The 22,770-nt window shown below is 34.0% G+C and overlaps 1 protein-coding gene across 1 annotated transcript in view; it reads right to left on the bottom strand.

The window, feature by feature from the left end:
- Positions 1–22,770, bottom strand: part of LOC113403826 (hemicentin-2-like) — a 169,280-nt gene that overhangs the window by 131,086 nt on the left and 15,424 nt on the right. The window contains exon 2 of the mRNA XM_026644442.2: positions 19,446–19,644. Coding sequence (XP_026500227.1) covers positions 19,446–19,545 — 100 coding nt within the window. The 5' untranslated portion in view covers positions 19,546–19,644. The remainder of the gene's footprint in view (positions 1–19,445; positions 19,645–22,770) is intronic.

The raw sequence follows: 22,770 nt of genomic DNA, 5'->3' as shown, positions 1-22,770 counted from the left end.
CAGCACCAGCTCTGAAGTGCCATTAATGCCATATTACATGGATAATGAACTCCGATGGAAACGTCAATGACGTTCGTTTTGATATAAAGAACCTGGTAACATCTGGTCAGCGATATTTCATATCGATTTATTTCATACAGTATTTTCGGCTCTTGTAAAATTACAGATGGTAAAGCTATTATTATTACTTTGAAAGCCCTACCGCCTGTATATGAATACTGGAATGAGAATTGGATAATATTTATATTACGGACAGAAATGTATTGCAAACATGAATTATAATTGTACATATAATTAAATGGAAAATGAATGCAAAAACAGACAAAAAACGAAACCAAAATTAGATGTCATCCTCGCCGTTTTCGATCACGAGTGACTAGTCAACTACGCAGGAGATGTTATAGTACATAGGTGTGTTTACATTCGCAGGTCCACTCTCATCCCTAAGTCATACGATACGATGGGATGGCAATCCTACACGAACAGAAAGAGTTCAAATACCGAACCAACGACAAGCGTAACGTAATATCCAATTGCCAGAATCCGTGCTGTTCCTGAGAAATTTTCAAACCGAAAAACCCAACAAAATTTTATCGGCCAAACCTGGGGTTTGAACCACTGGTATGGGCCAATACGATTGCAGGTAAAGGGCAGCGCAAAACGTTATAAAATACGTGATATATCTTACAGTGCTAATGTATCTAGCCAATTTCAAAAGCTGGATAAATATTTTAAATAAACAAGTTAACCTTGAATTGACGTGACGTCATTGGACGATATCTTCGATAATATATGATATATAAAAAGTAAAATTAAACTTAATAATATATATATTTATGTGAGTTTGTTTATCTCAAGTCCTCATGTAATTGGAACATCTGTACTTAAATTACAAAAGCGAATATGTATAACTCTTTCCATCTGTCTGCATGTCTGTTTGTTACCTTAAACCACTCAATCGATTGTGATGGGTACTAAGCAAGCTTCTACCCCAAGGCGGACATAGTAACAAATTTGTTCACCATTTGAGATGTTATGGATAAGGGGTTGTAAGCAAGTTCTTAAAGCATTTCCGTCACAAACGAAATTCCGCGTAGGCGAAGCCGCGCGTTCAGCTCGTATAAAAGCAAAAGTAACCATTGAAAAATTGCGCTTTCAGCCTTACTAAAAAAAAAAAATCGTCGTATGCAATTACAAAGTTTCCAATGCCGGGCTTTTTGTACCCTTAATACGAGTAATATAAAAATTCACCAAAAATATTTACAATTTAAAAAAATGTATTTTCGAAACAAAATATCTACCCATTAATCACAGCTATCGTTCACGCTACAATAAATTATGTTGCAGAGAACATTGGATGACAAAAATATATTTCGTTATATAAATATCTGACTTGATGTTTAAGAATTTACTTGATGTCGAATTCCATTCAACACTTAAGGTTAATCACACTTATTTTTACATTCGTCCTAAAAAATCTCCCGGAATAAATAATCTGTCTTTAGACATTTTCATAGTAATTATAATAATGTATATTTTTATTATATATGTAGCAGGTGGACTAAACGCCCTGATTGTAGTGGTCACTACCCATATACATTGGCGCGGTAAGAAATATTAACGATCTCTAACGTCGCCAATGCGGCACCAAAGATGGAAACAAAGATCCTTCGTATCTGAAGTTACACTGGCTCACTCACTCTTCAAACTGGAAATCAACAATAATTAGTATTGCTATTTGGTGGACGAATATCTGATGAGTGGGTGGTACCTACCCAGATGGGTTTTTACAAAGCACTACAATCGGGTAAGTATTTTAGTATGCAATTAAATTGCCACCTGTTTTACTGCAAAATAAGATTATTTGGTGATTTCGGTTTAAAGGTGTGAGCCAGTGTTAATAATAACTTAATTTGAGATACAATTGAAAAAAATAGTATATACACATCTGACAAAAATATTAACAAAATGTACATTACTTAATCTAAAAAAGAATAACTCAAGAAAAAAAAACGGATTGAGAATCAACGACTACAATGGTGTACCATAGTATACCTATTCCCGTTCAGCTTTCAAGTCGGGTTCCAAAACCCAACACAGATTTTCAATGGTACCCTTTGTAGCTGTGACGAATTTAATACTTCTCGGAGTGCCTTTACGAATTACACTTGCAAAACACAATTACAAAAAGGTGAGAATGTTATTTTAAATATTATTGAAATACTCGATTGGTTTTAATTAGAACTAAAAACTGTTATTTTTCTTTAGATAATCTCAATCTCGATCGGCAGCGTGTTGTCCGTGCCTTTGATGTATCTTGTCTTAAATTTGTTTTTCTAATTTTAGTATGCCTGCATGTTTTTATTACGTCAGCAGTATCGCAATCTAAATTTAAAGCCGGGAAGAGATTAGAAAAAATAAATAAATAAATATTGAACAACATCACATACATTACTCTGATCCCAATGTACGAGTAAGTAGCTAAAGCACTTGTGTTATGGAAAATCAGAAGTAACGACGGTACCACAATCACCCAGACCCAAGACAACATAGAAAACTAATAAACTTTTGCTACATCGACTCGGCCGGGAATCGAACCCGGGACCTCGGAGTGGCGTACCCATGAAAACCGGTGTAGACACCACTCGACCACGGACGTAGTCAATAACTCTACACTTATCATACAAGTAGGCTGGAAGACGTATCTTTCAAATTTTCACATAAGGCGTCCTTATAACTGGCATAAAAGATCAAAGCCATGGAAAATGCAGATCTTCCGGATAATAACAAGCTCGGTCCGAGCGCCGAATTTGCATAATAGTAGCCAAAGCTTATGTCACGCATTCTTGATTGTCTCTTTTAAAAACCAGAAAATGGTCACGGTATTTTTGGCACGGATCGTTGTATGGACTTTCGTATTTTAAAATATCGCTGTCATTAAGATCAGCTTGATAGAGATCAAATCAATAGGCCAGGGAATTTATTATATTATCTTCTAGCTGTGCCCGCAACTACGTGCGCGTTTGAATTTAACAAAAAGTTATTGTTGTATCCCAAGTTAGTCCTTATTACATCAGCTAACTACCAGTGAAACTCATAATTGGTCCAGCCGTTCCAGAGATTAGCAAGAACAAACAGACAGACAAATAGACAAACATTGTAAAAAAAAAATTTTTGGTTTATGTACCATACATACATATTGCGGTTATTTTAATATTACAAAAAGACACTCCAATTTTATCATATGTATAGATATAGATAGATGAATGTGTCAATTACAATGGACTTGGTATTTGTTGATTTCTAGACAGGATATATATAAATTTATGTGTACTTTGGATATAAAATGGTGGAAAGAGTAACTACCAAGTTTCTTGCCGATTTTCTAGGTAGAGTCAACTTTCCGATCCGGTGGTTGCTTTACATTTAATTCAAGACTGTAAAATGACGATTCAAAACTCCTTTTATGCTTTCTTGTATTTTATTTGAATAAAGAATATTTTGGTATTGAATTAAATTTAAAAATATTTTAGCTATTTTTGTATAGCTCAAGATGGTACCGAATAGCTAAATTTAACCATCGTGAGAATACGTAAGTTTTAGATACATTCGTCCATTTTCCAAACGTTATCTATAACAACAATATTGACAAACACTCATGTAAACTTAATGTATTTGGTGTCGCGTCAATATTAGCTTTATTCGGTACATAATTTTAGCCGGTTTCATAAGTATTGCGTTGAGATCAGTACTTTTCGAAGGTTGTTCCATCTCAAAGTCATTGGACTCCTTTAAATATTTTTTGGAACGAAGTTCTTTAACGCGGCTCAGTAGACTGAATTGGCAGAATTCGTCGCTTACGGCGAAAGCGTTATTTTCCCTCCATCCGCACTTTTTCTTCCTCTATTTCCCTCTCTCTCTTTCTTTTATGTACGGTTTACAAAAAAAATATATTGAACCATAAAATTTGTTAGTGTTCAAATTTTAAACACAGCGTTTTAATAATAATTTTATTCCTTGTCAGTTAATTATTCTCAAACTTTGTTAATTTATTTCGTTGTGTCTGTTATTTAAAACATAATATATAGCGACAGGAACTTCGTTCCGACCGGGTGTCCCACGAGACCACTCGTTTTTATGCGAACATGCAAACAAACTTTTCAGTTCGATTTTTTGGTAAAAATTGGTTTTTCCTTCAGATTTTGTTTCGTTTTCTTCTGTAATTATAACTATGTTTTGTTAGTAATTGCAAGATTACTGCAGAAAAGTACTGCAGTAACGGCCTTAAATAGCTCATTTCATCTATATAGAAAAAAACCTTCACCTGTTTTAAACAGAGAGTTTGTAAAGTACAGTACAGTTCACCACCTGGTTCAACTACGGGTTAGTGGATTTAGCCATAATTAAATTCAAAATGACCGTCTACTTCACGATATTTTCTTTCCAAGAATACACAAACACTTTTTAAGAAAAAAATTAAAATTAGTTTCATTGATTCCCCATATAAACCCCCTTTTCACACCCTGGGTATGTAATATACAATCATAGGGTATGATTTCTGCCATAAAAACTAACCTATGTCCTTCAACGCGAATCAAACTAACTCCATAACTCTCTTTTGTTGTTGTTTAAAATAAAGAAAATAGCAGGTAACCTAAAAAAATATATACACAATTAAAGTACCTAAATGACGACATGATTATCCATTTTTCATATTAAAATATCTCAGCTCCGATGCATTTTAGAAATAAACTTTAATGGAAGAAAACAAATATCTTATTATGTTCTTCCTAATAGAATACTTTTCATGAGTTGTCGCAAGTTAAAAAAAATCATGCCAATTTCATCGAAATGGTTTCAGCGTTGAAAGCGTGAAAAGTAACAGACAGAGTTACTTTCCCATTTATAACATTATATATATATATTTATATTATTTATCATTATACATATATAATATTAGTAGGATCTTTTTAAAATTACATTACTGCACAATGTAGTTTGTGAATCTAATATAAATACAATACGGTAAATATGCATTCGGTCCCTACATATTTGCTGAAACATCGAATTGCATATAAGGTTTTAGCTCCATAACATCGCATCCACTTGACGCGGGAATGTTTACTTTAAAGATTTTCACATAACAATACGTAAAAGCGAAATACTCGTGCGGTTAGATACGAGTAACCATTCTACTTTTAAACAGCATATTTGTGTTATTTTCGGGTATTGTAGTCAATATTAAAGTATAACAGAAATTTAGAAAAATTGATTTGTCAGTTTAATGTATTAAGGGATATTTAAAGGGCTTAATAACCATAGGTCACCAGTAACCACCCCAGCTTTTTTTCAACGGATCTAGATAGTACCGAGTAATTTGCTATACGAATTACATTTATTTCAAAATTATTAAATCGTCCAAGATTGGTTTATTTAGTAGATCTACCATCTGGTAAAATTCTGATTCATATAATTCTGCGACCCTAAATAAATTAGATCAGGATAACGTTGGTGATGATAAACCCAGAGCATATGCTATTTCTTTTTTCATAGCTTGGGTAGGGGTAGACTATCGTGTTAATGATCCATTGTAACCATCTGATGGTAAATTGGCACCACTACATTGACGCTGTCATAGATTTTAACCATCCTTTGCATCGTACATGTGCCACCAATTTTGGGAACTAATATGTTTTATCCCTTGTCTGTATTAAACTGACTCACTCATCCTTCAAATCAAACAGAACAGTAGTCACCGTTTGGTGGTAGGATATATTATGAGTGTGTGGTACCTACCCAGGCGGGTTTGCACAAAGCCGATCAAGTAAAACCAACGATAGCTATAATTACGTAACTGTCCGTCAAGTTTAATCTCGAGACCTTATAATATAAACTACGGCTAACAAGTAACATAATACAACTTCGGGGCTAAGAAATAAACTTCAAAACTTTACAAAGAAGTCTAAGCCGAGAAATATGGCCGACTAAACTAGTTGCATAGAAAATGAAGGAACAAACTTCTCCGTTAAAAATCAATTCATCTGATGCATTCAGGTACGCTCTGAAAAATATTAGGAAACTTTGTATATAATTATAAAAATGAATTATATACTATCGTGTTTAGCGGCGAATGGAAGCATCGTGAGGAAACCTGCATGTGTCTAATTTCATGTGTATCCAATCCGCATTGGAGTAGCGTGGTGGTATCAACTCGAACCTTCTCCTTCATGGGAGAGGAGGTTTAGCTATGAGAAATTTATAGACTGTTTCTTTAGTACATAATAGGGTACATGTTATAAGGTTTCTATTGAAGGGAAAAAAGTGCGTGTACTTATGCACGCACATGAGAAGTTTTACTTCTTCGGCGTAATTAAAAATACTCTTAATTACAATAAAATAAGATTATTAATAGTGATACTACTTGCAATTAAATATATAATCTTTGGATTAGGTTAGGCTGGAGTTTTTACAAATCAACCGAAATTCAAAACGATAGATAACAACCTACAGAAAAATACTTTAAATTGTACACAATGTTACAGTTCACAATGTTTGGACAGTTTACAAACTCGCGAGATTATAATCTAGTATTTACAATTTTACGATAACTTGTTACATTACAAACATAATTCAAAGCATACATCGTATAATCATTTCTCCCGCTTAGTAATGGTCTTATAAAAATCAAATATACTTTAAAATCCACAACGGCATCTCGAAATTCCGAATAAAATATATGCATCGAAGGAAAACATAGTGAGGGAACTTAAATGGTTCCGCATAATTCCGAGATCTAAGACCGAGTAACCCGCAGCGAGGCAGGTAAGCCAACCTCTTAGCTGAGGAACTTATTTGATTTTTAATACATAAGTTTAATTTAAAGTTTTTTTTTTTAAACTATTTGTCGCCTGTGGCTCAAAGCATCCTATATTCTTCCTTGGAGTTCGAGCATGTTTCATAACAAATTTCATCAAATTCGGTTGAGTGGTTTGGCCGTGAAACTAAACAACCGATAATTCAGAAACTATTAAGTTACTCAGCAGTTACGTTTAGTTTCTTGGAGAATATTGTTACCAATTAAACACATAAGTTTATTTAGTTCATATCTTCCGTCTATAGGTATCAAAATGTACTAATATTACGACCCGGAATAAACAAACTTCAATACGAGGCAAAACAGATAATCCCATATATAATACGATAACCTCGTAAAGACGCCAATCCCCAGGAGTATAACCGCGAACGGAATCAGATATCGCTCTTTATGGCCCAGCATGTCTTACAACCTCTTTGATATCTGTCGCAATTTTAGTTACAAGTCAAACTCAAAGTTTCGAGTTGAATTTTTAAAAACTCCCGGGATTCATAGGCAGCATGATCGATGTATTCAAATCCATCTCTATGTCTCACGTGTGTCGTAATACACATATGTATAGCCTGTTCCAATGACTGAAGGAGTAAAGATATATATACAGTTCTGACATTAAATTGACATTCATCATTGGTCGAGATCATGGATCTATTAGAATCGATGAAGTTCATACGGAACTTTGGAAGCAAAATTAAAGTGGATACGAGTACATACATTAACATTACATTAACAGCCTGTAAATTTCCCACTGCCGGGCTAAGGGCTCCTCTCCTTTTGAGGAGAAGGTCTGGAGCATATTCCACCACGTTGCTCCAATGCTGGTTGGTGGATACACATGTGGTAGAATATCGTTGAAATTAGACACATGCAGGTTTACAAAGCACATTTTAAACACAAATTAAGCACATGAAAATTCAGTGGTGCTTCCCTGGGTTTGAACCCGCAATCATCGGTTAAGATGCACGCGTTCTAACCACTGGGCCATCTCGGTTCTTATGATATCGGATATGAGTAGTTAAGTGGATTAATGTTATATTATAAATAAATACCGATACGACTTGGGAACCTTCGAGAAAAGAGCGTACACATTTCTTAAAGGCCGGCAACACACCTTCGGTCGCAAATGTCCATGGGCGGTTGAAGTATTGGTACTTTCCATCAAGTGAGCCTCCTGTAAGTTTGCCACCTATCCCAAAAATTGTTTATAGTGGGTACGTCTGAGGTTTGTTCATGTATACTCTTTTGAATGGAATGGACTATAACAAAGTTCAATTTAAATTATCGCACATTATAATCTAAACTCTTGGCAAATAAATGCGAGGCTGTAATAAGTTTAAGACTTTAAGAGTTACGACACTTTCGTTACAAGTATGTGTTTACATCGTAAACATAAAATATAAGTTCCCAATGCTGCACTAAGGCCTTATCTCCATTCGATGAGGTTACCAGCTAATTCCATAGCGCTGCTCAAATGTGGATTGGTAAATACAGGAAGATTTTCATCTAACAAATGCACATTCTTAATATGTTTCATCACTGAGCACGAGATAAATTGTAAACACATATTAAGAATATGCTGTGGCGTTTGCCCGTATTTAAACACATAATCATCGGTTAAGATTCAGGTGTTCCAGCATCTGAGCTCCAATATCTGTATCTATATTATAGTCAACGAGATATTTCGCTCCATGAAATTCAATGACATGTCAGTTCAACGGACGGCCATGTTTGACGTTTACGGGCGCGTTCAGAAAGCTGTGTATAGAATGTGTATTGTTAGTTTTCACCACCCTAATAGAAAACATAGATGTTTTATATTTGCAACATTATATGAAAAGTAAATTATAAACCGTACTCGTTTAGTTTTATTTATTTCAGCCGAACCGGGTTCTCATCTATTTATTAAATAACGTTATTAAACTATTACTATTAAATAATAAATATAACCGCCTGTCAAAAAAAAATATGATTAGGACAAAAAGGTCTACCTTGGGACCCTCGCGACAGGCAACTCGTAATTCAACTAAATCACATATCGGGTTAGTTGTCGATAAATCCCGAGGGCTCTCAAAAATTCCTACAAAGCATCCGACGTCCGCGTCGAATAAAAATTGCGAGGAACCCAAAGATTATGAGGTATACATCGGGGCATAGAGAGTACGATGTGAGATTCTGTACGCGGATGCGAGTGCCCCATGGGGCACGATGTCTTACTAAACTTATAGTAGAAGATTATCTAGTTTTCTAACATTTTATTTCTGAACTGTATGCGAATGAATTTTCTATTAACGCGATATAAAAATATGATATAAACAATCCTACACATAATCTGTAGTATATCTATTTCAGATGAATACATTTTGATACGGTTTGACAGATTAACGTAAAATTTGGTTCATATACAAATGCACATACATATTTATGGTAAAGATTTTTGAAGTATCCAATCTCTACATAGCGTAAAACAAAGTCTTTTCCCGCCCTCTGTACAGTTAGAGCTTTTAAACTACGCAAAGGATTTCATCAATAAAAAAGTGATTCAAGATGAAAGTTTATATGTATAATATCTTATAAAAGGAAGTAACAAGGTTATTCTATATGTTTGTTCTTAAATCTTAAAGTTTTATATAGCGTTATTGTACCCGTGTGAACCGGGACGAGTAGCTCGTATAATTGTAATTTGAAACTAGAAGGTGATCCACGTGCACTTTTGTAACGTTTAACCAATCGCCTTGACTATTGATATATCTGAAGCGAAAATTATTAACCTATCTAGATAGTGTTTTTTTTTTATTTTATAGGTAGGTGGACGAGCAAATGGGCTAGGTGATGGTAAGTGGTCGCCATCAGGTGGCCCATTGAACCCTTGACGCTGTAAGAAATAATAACCATTCCTTACATTTGACGACCTCCGTGGTCGAGTAGTGTGTACACCGGTTTTCATGGGTACGCCACTCCGAGGTCTCGGGTTCGATTCCCGGCCGAGTCGACATAGTTAAAGTTCATTAGTTTTCTATGTTGTCTTGGGTCTGGGTGTTTGTGGTACCGTCATTACTTCTGATTTTCCATAACACAAGTGCATTAGCTACTTACATTGGGATCAGAGTAATGTATGTGATGTTGTCCAATATTAATTTATTATTAATATATTATTTACTTACATTACACCAATGCGCCACCAACCTTGGGAGCTAAGATGTTATGTCCCTTGTGCCTGTAGTCACACTGGCTCACTCACCCTTCAAACCGGAACATAACAATACTAAGTATTGCTATTTGGCGGTAGAATATTGAATGGGTGGTACCTACCCAGACGGGCTTGCACATAGCCCTACCACCAAGTAAGAGTGTCTACAAGGAACTAAAACAAACAAACCAATTTTATTAACTCGGTGTGCGTGATAGCTGCATTAAAACGTCACTAAAACTTTTCTAGTGTGCGTGTACTTAGAGCCAACTATTTTTTTCGATGTGCTTTCAGCTTTGACAGTCTCTCTGGATATAAGATAGAAAAATTTAAAGTAAATTAGCCTATTCTATGTAGGGAAGATTTATTGGATGAATTCGCTCGATGCTCGATGAAGCCGCTGCAGCGCTGATTGAATGGCTACGTTTAGGAAAATAGCTAGACGAAAATCAAAAGGCGAATTAAAGTAAATGACTGCGATACAAACACAGACAAGACAAGGACGTCTGGTGTGCTTTACAAGTAACTAATAGGTAAATTATTAATTATAATGAGTAAAAATTATTTAAATTTATGTTGACCCATTGAACGATGTAGTTACTGGCTAAGTGGTCGATGATTACGGCTTCAAATGCCGGTCGAGTCTGATTAATAATAAAACTGATTAGATTTTTCCATCAAGGAATAATTTCTATACTTATGATAATATATTTTTGTCAGTATCCGTCCGGAAATCGGAAATTAACCGTGTTACCATTGAGAACTATTATCATTATACTAATGAAAGATTCGAACCGAGATGGCCCAGTGGTTAGAACGCGTGCATCTTAACCGATGATTTCGGGTTCAAACCCAGGCAGGCACCACTGAATTTACATGTGCTTAATTTGTTTATAATTCATCTCGTGCTCGGCGGTGAAGGAAAACATCGTGAGGAAACCTGCATGTGTCTAATTTGAGCACCAACCCGCATTGGAGCAGCGTGGTGGAATATGCTCCATACCTTCTCCTCAACGGGAGAGGAGGCCTTAGCCCAGCAGTGGGAAAATTACAGGCTGATTATGTATGTTTATGTTATGTAATGAAAGATTTTCCTATAACTTAGGGATAGCCTTCAAAGTATATTTTATTCAATAAAATTATGTTGTTACAGTCTTTGCCACTTCCAAGACGGCTTTGCTCTTTGCATGTTTCTATGCATCGCTTTGTTAATCTGTTCGTCTCTTTTGATAATATTTTTAAAGATTACCCCCATGCATATTAAAATTTAATTTTTACTCGCAATTATTATGTAACTTTTACATAATATTAACTATTACATAAGGCAGGAACTGAGCCGTTATATTTCGAAAGCGGTAAACAACAACACAAAGGGCATCACTGTTTTAACAAAGTTAAGCTGTTTTAGTATTCGTTAGCGAAATATTTTGCATTAAAATACATTTACAATCTGTCAGATAGACTCTTTGTGCGAGGCTAAAGTATGAACGTTACTTTGTGTACTTAAAAGTAAATTTTGTGACGGCATGAAACGCTAAATAAGTAAATGTTAATTATAGTGGCAACTAAAGTATCAAGAGTGATTTTAGTCGTACGAAACGTTTACTATTCGGTGTAACAGCCAAGTCTGGAAGCTTGTAAGGATCGCGTTCGACTTCAAGTCTATGTATTCGTGTAATCGTATAACGTCTTCGGAAGGGACTAGGGTTTGAGATACAGGCTCGATCTAGATCAGGAGCTTGTACTTATAAAATAAGTACGCAGTAATTGTAATATTATTCATAAGTTATGATACATCTATATATTGTTTGTTTTTGATTTCTAGTAAATAAATAATTTGATTAATTAATGTATTAATGAACGAATGATTAAATTAATGAATGACTGAATGAACGAATGAAAGAACGCACAAACGAACGGATGAATGGACGAGAGAGTAAAGGAATGAATGAATGAATAAAATCTGGGGTCGGGTCAGTAAATAGTAGGTAGTACATACACCCCGTGCCTCGGAAAGCAAGTAAGACATTGCCCCGTGCCTGATATGAGTATGTCCAGTCTTGTAAGATTGCCGTCACCGTACCTGTTTTCTATACATTATAACAATGTTTAGGAGTTGGTTTGTTTGTTACGCATTCACGTTTGAACTACCAAACTGATAATTATTAAATTTTGCCCACACTTTGTCATGGATACAGAAATAGTAGTTATAGGGTCTAAGTAATCCTTTCTCAAAGTTTTGTCTTGGATACGTTTAATTAAGATTTATTTTATCTCTTTATAATGTAATATTTTCGTACATTTTTTATATTTGTATATTTCTATAGTATAAGCTGAGGTAAAAGTTATTATTTTTATTAAACCAACTCCTATACCCTAGACGAAGCCGCGTTCGGAATCTAGTATCTGAATAAAATAGCGTTATTGAAATATATAATAAAGAAAAATAACAACCGTTAACAAGATTATAATAAAAGATTAGAATTTTTTATTTTTTTATGAACTAAGAACCCTTGGCGGGATTTATTTAATCCTCTCGAGAAGCGAGCAACGGGTGTAACAAGTGGAGCAAACAATTTTTATGATCGACGCGTTTTCTTTATTAATTCCAGTAATTTATTTGTTAGAGCTCGCTTTAATTTCAACTTTTAAGGAACTGTAATGTTTCGGTATAAATAAAACGAGATTTTCTTGCATGCTTCCGAGATCGAAAACGGAGATGACACACACACTCAAAGAATTTAATTAGATGTTACCATAATTGCTGGAACACAAATTAATGTACTCAGACATAAACAAATATACGTAGTCACACGCTAAACGTGAAGATATGTTCCTATGTTTTTCTTTATTCTTGTTCGTATAAGCAGACGGCCGACGCGAGGACGGGCGAGGATGGTCAGTGGTGACCATCACCCATAGACATTGACCATACCTTGCATAGATAACGCGCCACCACTAATGTGTTATGTTATTTGTAACTATAGTACACTAGATTACTCAATATTTAAACTAGAACACAAAAGTACTGAGTATTGCTGTTTGGGTGGGTGCTACTTACCATCAGGGCCTACCACCAAGTGTTCATTTAATACTATATTTTTTATTCCTGTAAAAATTTCAACGACAATGTTAAAGTCCCAATATAAGGAAATTACGCACACTAACTCAAATAACTTAATAACGTACTAATACAATTGCACACAAATAAACATAAACCAATAGAGTGTTTTGACTTCTATGACAACAGAAAGACAAAGTTTATCGTGGTACAACATCGTATTAAAAGGTTAAAATTGTTACATTTCAGGATCAAAGACAGCAATTACATACACACACTTGAATATTTTAACTACATATTATTACACGTGCTGGTAAATAAATTAACGTCCACACATTGACAAGCATACGTTCTCACGCACACATACAAATGTGTCTTCTGTCTTTATACTACGAGGGCAAAGATTAGTGAGTCATTTTGTATGTCTATTAAAATATAAACCTTTATAGTCAGGGCCGGACCGTGAGTTTAGGGGGCCCTGGGCTAATACTACTTAGGGGCCCCACGTGAGACACACCTGAACGTAGACTTGAATTAAATTAATTGAATGGGTTTGATTAATTGCAGGATTTGCAAACCATACGATCTGTTCAATTAAAAAAATGATGGATTCTTTCGCATTATGGCCTATTTTTGACTTGACTTAGCTGGGGGCCCCTTGAATCCACGGGGCCCTGCCCAAAAAGCCATACGGTAGATCCGGCCCTGTTTATAGTTATATATATCTTTATAGTAATATAGTTTCATTATTAATATTCGTTCATTGTAACTGAAGTTACAAACAAAAATTGACACAATGTTGTTTGTTAATTTCCGACACGATTGCAATTAGCTGCACATAATAAATAAATTTTAATGTTTAGCAAATCTCTCTTTCACTAGCTCTCTTTCTCCCTCGCTCCTCACAAGTTAGTGTAAGTTAGAGCGAGAGCCAAGATTATTTTAAGTAAGCTTACGACTGTTACAATGTTTTGTTTTTAATACCATTTCTTTTGGAACAATTATTTATTGTATCAGGTAAGACGAAATAACGTCAAAGAAAACCAATTCGTAAATCAGTTAATTCACAAGTGAGCAGATGGGGGGGGGGGGAGTTACAGGTGCTAGGGATAAAAATAACCTATGCAAACTTACTCATTTAATATCAGTGAGATAGTTAATCATTAAACATTAGTAATTATTTAATTATTATAAAATTAATTAGTAATAATTTAGCAGGAATAGAAACAAAAGCTTTTTTTCAAAAAAATCCACCATTTTTCTTTTCTTGTTAAAAATGTTATAGAACACCTACTTTTCACTTGGTCTCGCCTGGGTAGGTATCACTCACTCATCATATAATCTGCCACAAACAGCAGCACTCAGTATTATTGTAAGGATGAGTGAGCCAGTGTACCGCTTTGGCGATGTAAGAAATAGTTAATATTTCTTACAGCTCCACTGTCTATATTTATTGTGTCTAGGTGATGACCTTTTAACTTCGCCGTTTCATAAATTCAAATCATTTCTTAAAAATACATTGGTCAAGTAGGCATATTATTCGATAGAAGATAATACAGATGATAAAAAAGCGTAGAGTTAATGCTTGTTGACTTCCAGGCAGGATATATAACATAAATATATAATTGTATTGAACTAACATGACTGTATTTTTAGATATTGAAAAAGAGTAACCACTGAGTTTCTTGTCGGTTCTTCTCGGTGGAATCTACATTCCGAACTTACGTAGCTTTACTTAATATAGTTTGTTAAATGGCCATTCAAAAGTGCTCGTAAAAGCCTACTTGAATAAAGTATATTTTGAATTTGACCACATACCATCAGGTGGCCCATTTGCACGTCCGCCACCTATATCATTATCAAAATAAATACAAATATACAATTCCCATTAATATGGCAGTATAAGACAAAAGCAACAATTTAAAAAAAAAAAAAAAAAAAACACTTTTATAACTATAATTTCCTTAAGCAAACTTTTATACTATTAAATGTTGATAAAATTATAAACTGCTTAAACGTAGCTTCGCTCTCAAAAATCCTAAATCGTTGGAATTAGTCTAATGCTGCAGTTGCACCAAGAAAATTTTCAATCAACCCATTTTGCTATAAGGACACGTACAGACTTAGCAGGTCCATCGCTTCATAGGTTTTTAATTTGCGAATAATTCGAAACGGCTGCAAACCATATCAAAATATCAATGAATTATGGCAATTTTTCAATCCTCATATAAGCAGTTAGATTAGAAAGATAAAAAAATATTGCAATTATCAATCGTGAAAAAGGCTATTTCTATTTCGTCAATAACTGGGGAATAAATCTAGCTGACTAACAAATCTATATACTTATAATAAAATTGGAGTGTCAGTTTGTAATATTAAAATAACAGTACGTATACCGAAATAACATATTTTTCCATTTTTGTCTGTCTGTCTGTTTGTTTCGGCTAATCTCTGAAACGGCTCGACCGATTTTGACGGGACTTTCACTGACAGATAGCTGATAAGGAGTAACTTAGGCTACAATGAGCCGAGATGGCCCAGTGGCTAGAACGCGTGCATCGTAAGCGATGATTTCGGGTTCAAACGCAGGCAAGCATCACTGAATTTTCATGTGCTTAATTTGTGTTTATAATTCATCTCGTGCGAATACCAAAGTATTTGATGTCCTCCTCTAACATACATTAAAATATATGCTCGTTTCTCGGTCATACAAAATTACCGTGAAATTTGCAACTAAAATTCACAGATAACTGTTACTTTCCCATTGAAAAATACAATAGTATATTGTCCTTTTAATAGTTAGATAAATTAATTCGCTAGTAACCTATTCGCTAGTAACCTAGTCGGTTATTCGATGGTTGAACAATCCCACCTAAGAAGCGTAAAAATAATTCTAATATAAGTCAGAACATAATTATTTGATTAATTTTTTATAAATTTAACCTTAAACACATTTTTAGTGTCCATGTTTATTTTCATAAGAGTGTTAAGCAGCATCCCTTGCCCGTGGAAGGATTTATGTTCATTGCAGAGCCGGAAACTTTTCGTTATCCTCAGTTCTCGTGTTTATACAATGAATACCAATTCTATCAATGCTATTGTGAATATACACAACATTGTTATAAACACATTGTAACGCAACTGTAGTTCCTACTTTGTTACAAACATCCTAAAGGGAGTCTCTTACTCCAAGAAGACCGTGAGTTCTCTTTTGTAAAGTGATAACTATCTTCAAAAAATGTTTTTTCCGCTCCATGTGTAGACGGCCTTATTTTTAATCTAAGTCAGCACAAGCACAACCCCAGTTTCGCTCAACATATTAAATTTGATTCGGGCGATTTCTACAAGCTAATCAGTAAATGTGAAATATTTTCAGGGAAATCCCCGTCTGCATACTAATTGTGAGTTTTAAAGCAAGCAAAGGGATTAAAAAATTTTTAACGCATAAAAAAGAAAATAAACTTCCCAATTAAAAGACTGATTGTACGTTTAATTTTCCTTTTAGTTTTTTTTTTTTTTTTACTTTGGTTTGAAGTTAAAGTGACTCGAACATAACATATTGTGTTTTTTTAAATGTATATCGTGATTCTTCCTTAAAAAACACGCACATGAAGAAATAATAATAATAATAAATATCACAACATCACATACATTACGCTGATCCCAATGTAAGTAGCTAAGGCACTTGTGTTATGGAAAATCAGAAGTAACGACGGTACCACAAACACCCAGACCCAAGACATAGAAAAATAATGAACTTTTTCTACATCGACTCGGCCGGGAATCGAACCCGGGACCTCGGAGTGGCGTACCCATGAAAACCGGTGGACACACTACTCGACCACGGAGGTCGTCCGTCCGAATCCGAATAAAAATATACCCATATGTAAACAATCGCCAAGATACACTTACTTGGTCTTAAGGATTTTGTGCAGCGCTGAGTTCACACTATGGCCACTCCGGGATAGTGCCCAGTGCGGCAAAGTTTCCAGTTAAAATATAAGATATTGAGAATGAAACCTTCTGCGCATTATTTAAAACATTTTTCCTATCCGACATTCATACTACGCGCTGTTTTTTAAAATTCAGCTACGGAAAACCCCGATAACATTTTAACGGCCCCACCTGAGGTTTGAACTCAGGTTAAAAATTTCAATTCTTACGGGATAATAAGCAAATTTCGAAATCGAAGTTTATTGCAAAATATATTATATAATTAAAGATAACCTATAATAAGACATTGGAGAAAAAACTGTGCAGCGTGTGCAGTGCACAGTCGAAAGAACAAGCAACGGTTATGTATCTGTGTATATGTATAGAATACTAAGAAAAAGAGGTTCAAATGGAGGCATTAGAGAAAAATAAAAGAGATTCATAACGTTTGTCGGCACGACATACGAGTCGGTCTTAACCCCTCGCCAATAATTTTCACATAAAAATGGTTCGTGTACACCCTCATAAGAAGTTTCACTTCTTCTGCGTCATTAAAAATAATTTAACAAATTTATACTTTCATCATTTAAATTTCGAACGAAATAAACATTGTAAAATAGATAAGGTGTAAAGTTGTCTCTTTCGAGCGACTTGGCACTTAATTGGTGGTTTAACGAGCAACTTCATCGTGTAGTTATCAGGTCAGCCTGTGCGCTAGCATAATAAAAATACACTCAAATTTTTTCATAACGCGTTAAAATAAGTATAACTTCAAAAATATTGAGTTAACGGGGCTCCCTTAGCACTTACAAATAAAAAATATTATATCAAATACGAAATAACGATAGCCACATCAATGGCGTAAATTTATAGGAAGCGAGACTGCGAAGCGCTGCTTCGTTCGTGTGGAGTTTATTAATAAATAAAATTAAAAGCGTGATTAGCAAGTAGATATATTTATTTGATCTAAATCAATATATATTAATCTATATTCATGATCACTAACATATTTATCTGTATAAGAATTAAAAATATATTTAAGAAAAATGCTTCGCATAAATCTATCGTTTTTTAGTGAATGTGATAAAAATAGTCATTATGAGCGTAGTTTAGATGATACAGCTGTGGAAATGCAGATTTTTCGTTAGCCCTTTTTAAGACCAACAATTTTCTAGTACATAGTTTTGATGTATCTTCTGGGGTTAAGCCGTCGTTAGCCATATTAACGTACGAATATAGTTTTTTTTGGATATAACACCGTTACACTTCGGCCATTTTGTACAACATATTTAAAAACTATATATAAACTTCTTTGTTTATCGGCCTTTCTTTAGTGTAACCCGTATCAAAATATATTTAAGATACAGACAGACACAGAAAGCAATTTTTTTTTTTAGTATATATATATATAAAGAATTTATACTTAAACTATATATATATATATATATCATATTGTATTATATCACACTCAATACATTACACAATTGCAATATTGCGTCTGCTATTGAACATGAGATAAATTCCTAAAGAATATAGGAAAAGGAATTTCTTGATATCTGGCAACCCTAGATCTACCATATTCCTGGCAATAAAACACCCGATTCACTTGCACGTACGGACAAAACTTATTAAGAATTTTATTATATTTTTCAAGATTTATATTGTTATATAAGTTAAACTGCGTTCAAATATTTTAAATTCAAATTTGAAATTAATTTACGACGTAATTTCATTTCATTTATATGTATTAATGTAATATTTTTTTGAGGATACTAATTATTCTATAATAAATATATATTTACAGTAATTTCTTTTGTAATAGTAAATGTACTGGTTTCTAGCGAGTGAAGAGAGGGGGGGGAGTATTAAAATTAAAATATATTTTATTCCAGGAAGCCCTTACAATCACTTTTGAAGCGTCATTTAACATGACTGTATTAGAAATAAAGCTACCACCACACCGGTTCAGAATGTAGATACTACCAAACCACCGGCAAGAAACTCAGAAGTTACTTTTTTCCAACATTTGAAATAAAAAGTTACGTCATTTGAACACAATTATGTATAACATATTATGCTTGAAAGTCAATAAGTATTAGCTTCAGGCTTTTTATCATCTACGTAATCTTGTGTTGAATAATATGCCTGTTGATGTCCTATATCTTTTTTTGTTCCCTAGATGTGATGTAGATGTTATGTAGGTATGCAAATTTTCGTAATAATCGTTTGAGTAGTTAAGATGTTGATGATGCAAACCAACAAATCAATAAACAAAAGTCACTTTCGTATATATAATATTAAACGCAGTTTCGATATTTAACACAATATCGACTAATATAAGACACTAATATCTAAACGAATCTAATAAATAAGATAAGTTAAATGAATCGAACCCAGGTCCTCGCTTTCACGTGCCATCTGACAGAAAACGTTCTCGACGAGAAGTAACAGCAGCACACGGAACGCGCTTTTCCCGCCAAAACCATCCGCCATCTTGTTCACATTAGCGCCACCATTTCGTGAAACTGTCCAACATTATTTTTAATGTTCTCGCTTTACGTACACAGCCAACACATATTTTTAAGTTTATATCTGAAACAAGAGAAAATTACTCGTTATAAATTTAAATATTTATAAGTACGTATTAAAATAATTTGATGAATAATTAAATGGGCGAAGAATTTCAAATTAAAAATTATTTTATAAGCATTTATTTAAATATCGATGATAATTTTTTTATTATATTAATACAGACTAAAAAAAACGAGTAAAAGATATATACAAGGTTTCAAACATGATAATGTACTGAAGTCACACAAATGCTTTTATTCACCTGAGTTATCCGTATGAACATTGCTTACAGAATGTATGCTCGTAACTTTTATGACAATAGAATCTTTTTTAAGTCACAAAATTAAAATATAAACTCAAATTCAAATTCTTTTATTTAATATAGAAGCATTACACTTACTAAACCAATTTACTATATCAAAGATAGCATTGTTTACATCGTCATACTGTACCTGCTATTAATTTTAAAAACTAAAGTGGTATCATCAGCTAACAATATTATATCATGTTTGTTCCCAACAAGAATGGGCAAGTCATTTATATATATGAGGAATAGAAAAGGTCCAAGAATTGATCCTCGAGGTACCCCCATACCAACTGAGACCCCAGGAGACTATTTTTTTTAGTTTGATATGTTTGGCAATTTATTAACTTCTTAACAAAACGTCAATAAACAAATATGAAAATAAATAAAAAAATAATATAAAAAATATTGCCAATATATATTTCTTATAAATTTAATAATTTAAACATGAAACAAAGCCCACACAAAGGGAATATTAGTATTCCTTGCCAGACATTCCTCGTATTCTTTATAAAAATGTCATTACACTGATAAATACGCCTAATATAAACAATTTACATTTGTACTATGTCTAAAGACATCGTATGTCGAAGGACCGATTATCGTTGGAACAGACAAGTTCTAGAGTGGAAACCGGGGATCGGCAAACGGGGAGCGCCCTGCTGAACCGACTGAATTATCTTTGGTTGATCATTGATTTGTTTGATTGAAAGTAACTCTGTATGTTATGGGTCTGTTGGATACGCTTTCGACTACTAAACTTGTTTGAACCCCAAGGGTTATATACTCATAGGCTTCTTTTTTAACCTTTGATTATTACCAACGTAAAATATAATAATGGTTTGTGAACAAATTCTTAAAGCATTTTCGTCATAAACTGAATTCCAAGCGTGGGAAGCTGTGGGATCTGCTAGTTTGTTTTACATAGTTCCGGATGCTTATCGTGCCTTTGGTGTATGTTTGAGTTTATCTTTGACGTGCCCGCTTATTTTTATTTAAAGGCAGCATCTAAATCCAAATTTCGTATTACTGATATGAACGTACAATTTTATTTGTCTTCTGGTTTTATACTTTGTCTGCTTTGTTGATCTAGTGACTATCTTATTTCCGCAACTTCTCCGATCGAAAGACGGCCACCGCAGAGCTTTTAGTAGGTTGGACTCCACTGAGACGCATGCTAGTCCACTATGATATATGAAATAAATCGGGAAGACGGACATAATCATTGGTCATATCATAAGTGTCCATTGACATCTCTTTTTTTCATTCACAACTAAAAAAAGATATAATGTTGATAAAAATAAAGCAAAACAAAAACTCAAAACGTGGTACTTAATCGGATATGACACTTCTATCTTCTGTTAAAAAAGAAGTGTCCATTGGACCATTCGGCTTATCTTATCTTTACTTATAAAATAACATCTCCTGACTGACTGACTGACTGATTCATCATCGCCGAGCATAAACTATTAAAGTTAGTCATGTATGAGTCAATTTGATGAGTAGGATCGTTTTATTGTATAGACACCCATAAGGAAGAAATTTCGGAAATTCTACCCCTTAGGAGTAAAATAAGGGTTAAAAAATTGTACGGAAGTCCGTCATTTTTAAAGTTAGAAGCATGAAACTTTATTTTTGGGCGACTGATAAAAAACGAGTAGATACATATTTATACGTTTTTGGATATTCTACCCTAAGGGGTGCTATACAAACCAATGTATACAAAGCTATACAAAGAGGTTAAGCTTGACGTAATATTTTAAGTTAATCTGTAAATATTTTCTTCTTCCACACGAGTAAAGGCGCGAGCAACATCTATTTATAAGATAAAATGGGATTGTCAATATTTTATTTAACTAGATATATCCGCTTAAATTCTAATACCAAACTCCACATGACCATTTTGTTCAAAATTGTCAACGAATGATACAAATTATTTAACACGTTAACGAAGTTATTCATATTAATGATTCGTTACGAGCAAAACATATATAATAATTATTAGGATGTTTTTAATGCCTCACTGCAAAAACTAAACCAATATATATAAACTTATTTATTTTTTTATATAAAATGTGATGTTAATTTTCGTCCTCGGTACACCTCACGTTTTAGGGGTATTAACCAGACAACCTAAACTTCCCCCCGCCCCTTTTCACACACTATCTTCATAAATTAAAGCCTTTGTTATGCTGAATTAAGGATTTTATTGTAATCTTTCATTGAAATCCATTCAGTAGTTAAAGAGTAACAAACATACAAACTTTCGCCTTTATTATACATATAAGTAAGTCTAGGTGGCCCATTCTAACCGAACGCGTGCATCTTTACGTATGATTTCGGGTTCAAACCCAGGCAAGCACCACTAAATTTCATGTGCTTAATTCGTGTTTATAATTCATCTCGTGCTCAGCGGTGAAGGAAAACATCGTGAGGAAACCTACATGTGTCTAATTTCATCGAAATTCTGCCACATGTGTATTCTATCAACCCGCATTGGAGCAGCGTGGTGGAATATGCTCCAAACCTTCTCAAAGGAGAGGAGGCCTTAGCCCAGCAGAGGGAAATTTACAGGCTGCAAATGTAAAAAAAAATATAGGTATGGATATATGACAGAAAATATGAATAATATTACAATGGAAAGAGTCATAGTTGTTTAAAAATCACCATTTCCTCTGGCTGAAATGACCAGTTCTATTCGATCTAGCCAAATTCAAATACAACTGACAATATACAATTATGTAAATCAACCCTCACATTGGCACATTTTTCTACCCCGCGCAGATTAACACGAACAGGCGAATATATGATAATGCCTGATATCACTGTCCACCAGCGAACCG

The sequence above is a fragment of the Vanessa tameamea genome, chromosome 20 (assembly GCF_037043105.1).
Source record: "Vanessa tameamea isolate UH-Manoa-2023 chromosome 20, ilVanTame1 primary haplotype, whole genome shotgun sequence".
Classification (NCBI taxonomy): Eukaryota; Metazoa; Arthropoda; class Insecta; order Lepidoptera; family Nymphalidae; genus Vanessa; species Vanessa tameamea.
This window is presented reverse-complemented; position numbering and strand designations above follow the sequence as displayed.